General features: G+C 53.8%; 1 protein-coding gene across 2 annotated transcripts in view; it reads right to left on the bottom strand.

Moving 5' to 3' along the window:
* ANXA11 (annexin A11) overlaps positions 1-1,886 on the bottom strand; it is a 43,859-nt gene that overhangs the window by 3,056 nt on the left and 38,917 nt on the right. For both annotated transcript variants that reach the window (XM_007464211.1, XM_007464212.1), the window contains exon 12: positions 770-865. In XM_007464211.1, the coding sequence (XP_007464273.1) occupies positions 770-865 (96 nt within the window). The remainder of the gene's footprint in view (positions 1-769; positions 866-1,886) is intronic.

Genomic DNA, 1,886 nt, shown 5'->3' with positions numbered 1-1,886 from the left:
TGTAGGGAAGGAACGTGAATGGTGTGTGAAACCATGTTGCTGCTTAGGCAGGAGAGGACAGGCTGGAGATGCCATGACCCTCATGGAAAAGGATGGCCGAGCGGAACGAACGTCTAACTAGGGTTCTCAGGCCACGATACCTACCACGGGGTACACAGGGAAATCTGTCCCATCCAGAAAGCTCCAAGAAAAGCAAAACAGAAGAAGGGCAAACCGTGATGTTCCCAAGTGGGTATAAAGAGGGGCCAACCCCTCAGGGTTGGGGGAGGGGGTAGGACGGACCTGGAGCCCATCAGGCCCTGCTCTGGAGGACATGACACAGGCACTGCAGGAAGTGCACCAGTGTCCTGGGAGCTACGTCAGCTTTCCTTGCCCAGGGCCTGTTTTGCTGCTGCAAGTAAAAAAATCTTTCCACGTGTTTCCATCACAAACATCTGACAACTGCCTGCAGGGATGTATTTTTAGAGGAAACTTGGCAGGATATGCATCATCTTCCTCCGGGAGAACAGTTGGTCACGTTCCCACTAGTGCCCGCACTGCAGCTCCCTCCCCCAGGGCTGGGCTTGAAATATAAACAAGACACCTCCAGGACTGCTGGGGGTACAACTACGCAGCGATCGGGAAGCAGCCTGATTTCCCACCATGTAGGCAACTGGATTTCGCAATCTTGGACCCTTTCACTATGGTCTTCCTCAACCAGAGGGTGGGTGAGCACCCTGAAAACTCACAACACACGCCAGCCCCCCAGCAGGCAGGCCAAGATACCTACCCACGGATAGCATGCCCTGCTCCAGGTCCCCGGACATCTCCCGGCAGATGCTCTTCTCAATGTCACGGCCTGTCATTCGCTGATACTCGTTGAAAACTAGTGGCAAGACAGAGGGACATGTTATGAACTGAATTCTGTGCCCCCCCAGATTCCTTTGCTGAAGTCCCAGCTCCTAGGACTTCAGAATTGAACTGTACTTGGAGACAGTCTTCAAAGAGGTAATTAAGCTAAAACGAGGCCCTTAGCGTGGGTCCAAATCCAATCTGATTGGTATCTTTATAAGAAAAGGAGATTCAGACACACAAGAAAACACCAGGGCTGCAAACACAGAGGAAAGATCACACGCGGACACAGCAAGGAGGGGGTCGTCTGCAAGCCAAGAGGAGCGGCCTCAGGAGAAACCATCGCTGCCAGCACCTTCATCTTGGACTTCCAGCCTCCAGAACTATGAGAAACTATGAGAACTATGAGAAAATAGATTTCTGTTGTTCAAGCCACACAGTCTGTGGTATTTTATTACGGCAGCCCTATCTGACTTGTACAGGACACGTGGTGAGGAGGCCTCTGCCCCTCCCCAGAGCCCACCCCTCCCCCTCTGCTCCCGGCGCCCTGGACAGCCCCAGTGACCACACCTGACCAGCTCTCAAGTTGGCCAGTTCTTTGCCCCAGGGAGAGTGCACCCCCCGGCCCCCCAGGACTGCTCACCATCCCCTTACCAGCACTGCCCTCGCCACTGCTCACCTCAATCCCCGGTCCAGGAGCCCTGACACTGATAGTCTCTTCCCAGATCCCCAAACCTCCAGTCCCAGCCCTCCTCCGCCATTCTATGTGCCAATCTTTCCCAGTCTGACGGTGAGCGAACGTCCATCCAGTGCCCCAGCTTACCCTGGGATGGGCCGAGCACCCACAGGAAGTGGGCTGTGGGTTCCAAGAGAGGCAGGTGGTGCCATGGAGACCTGGGTCGTAATTTGAGCTCTGCCCCAGGATATAAACCTCCTCTTCCTCAGCCAGGGTCTCAGTTTCTATCTGTGTTCTCCAAACTGCTGTCATTTGCATATCAGTATCATGATTTCTGCTACATCTGTATCCAACTTCATTACTTACTATTTTCTTCCGA

The sequence above is a fragment of the Lipotes vexillifer genome, unplaced genomic scaffold (genome assembly GCF_000442215.2).
Source record: "Lipotes vexillifer unplaced genomic scaffold, Lipotes_vexillifer_v1.1 scaffold59, whole genome shotgun sequence".
NCBI classification, from domain to species: Eukaryota; Metazoa; Chordata; class Mammalia; order Artiodactyla; family Lipotidae; genus Lipotes; species Lipotes vexillifer.
The sequence above is the reverse complement of the archived record's forward strand: the minus strand, read 5'-3'. Positions and strand labels throughout refer to the sequence as shown.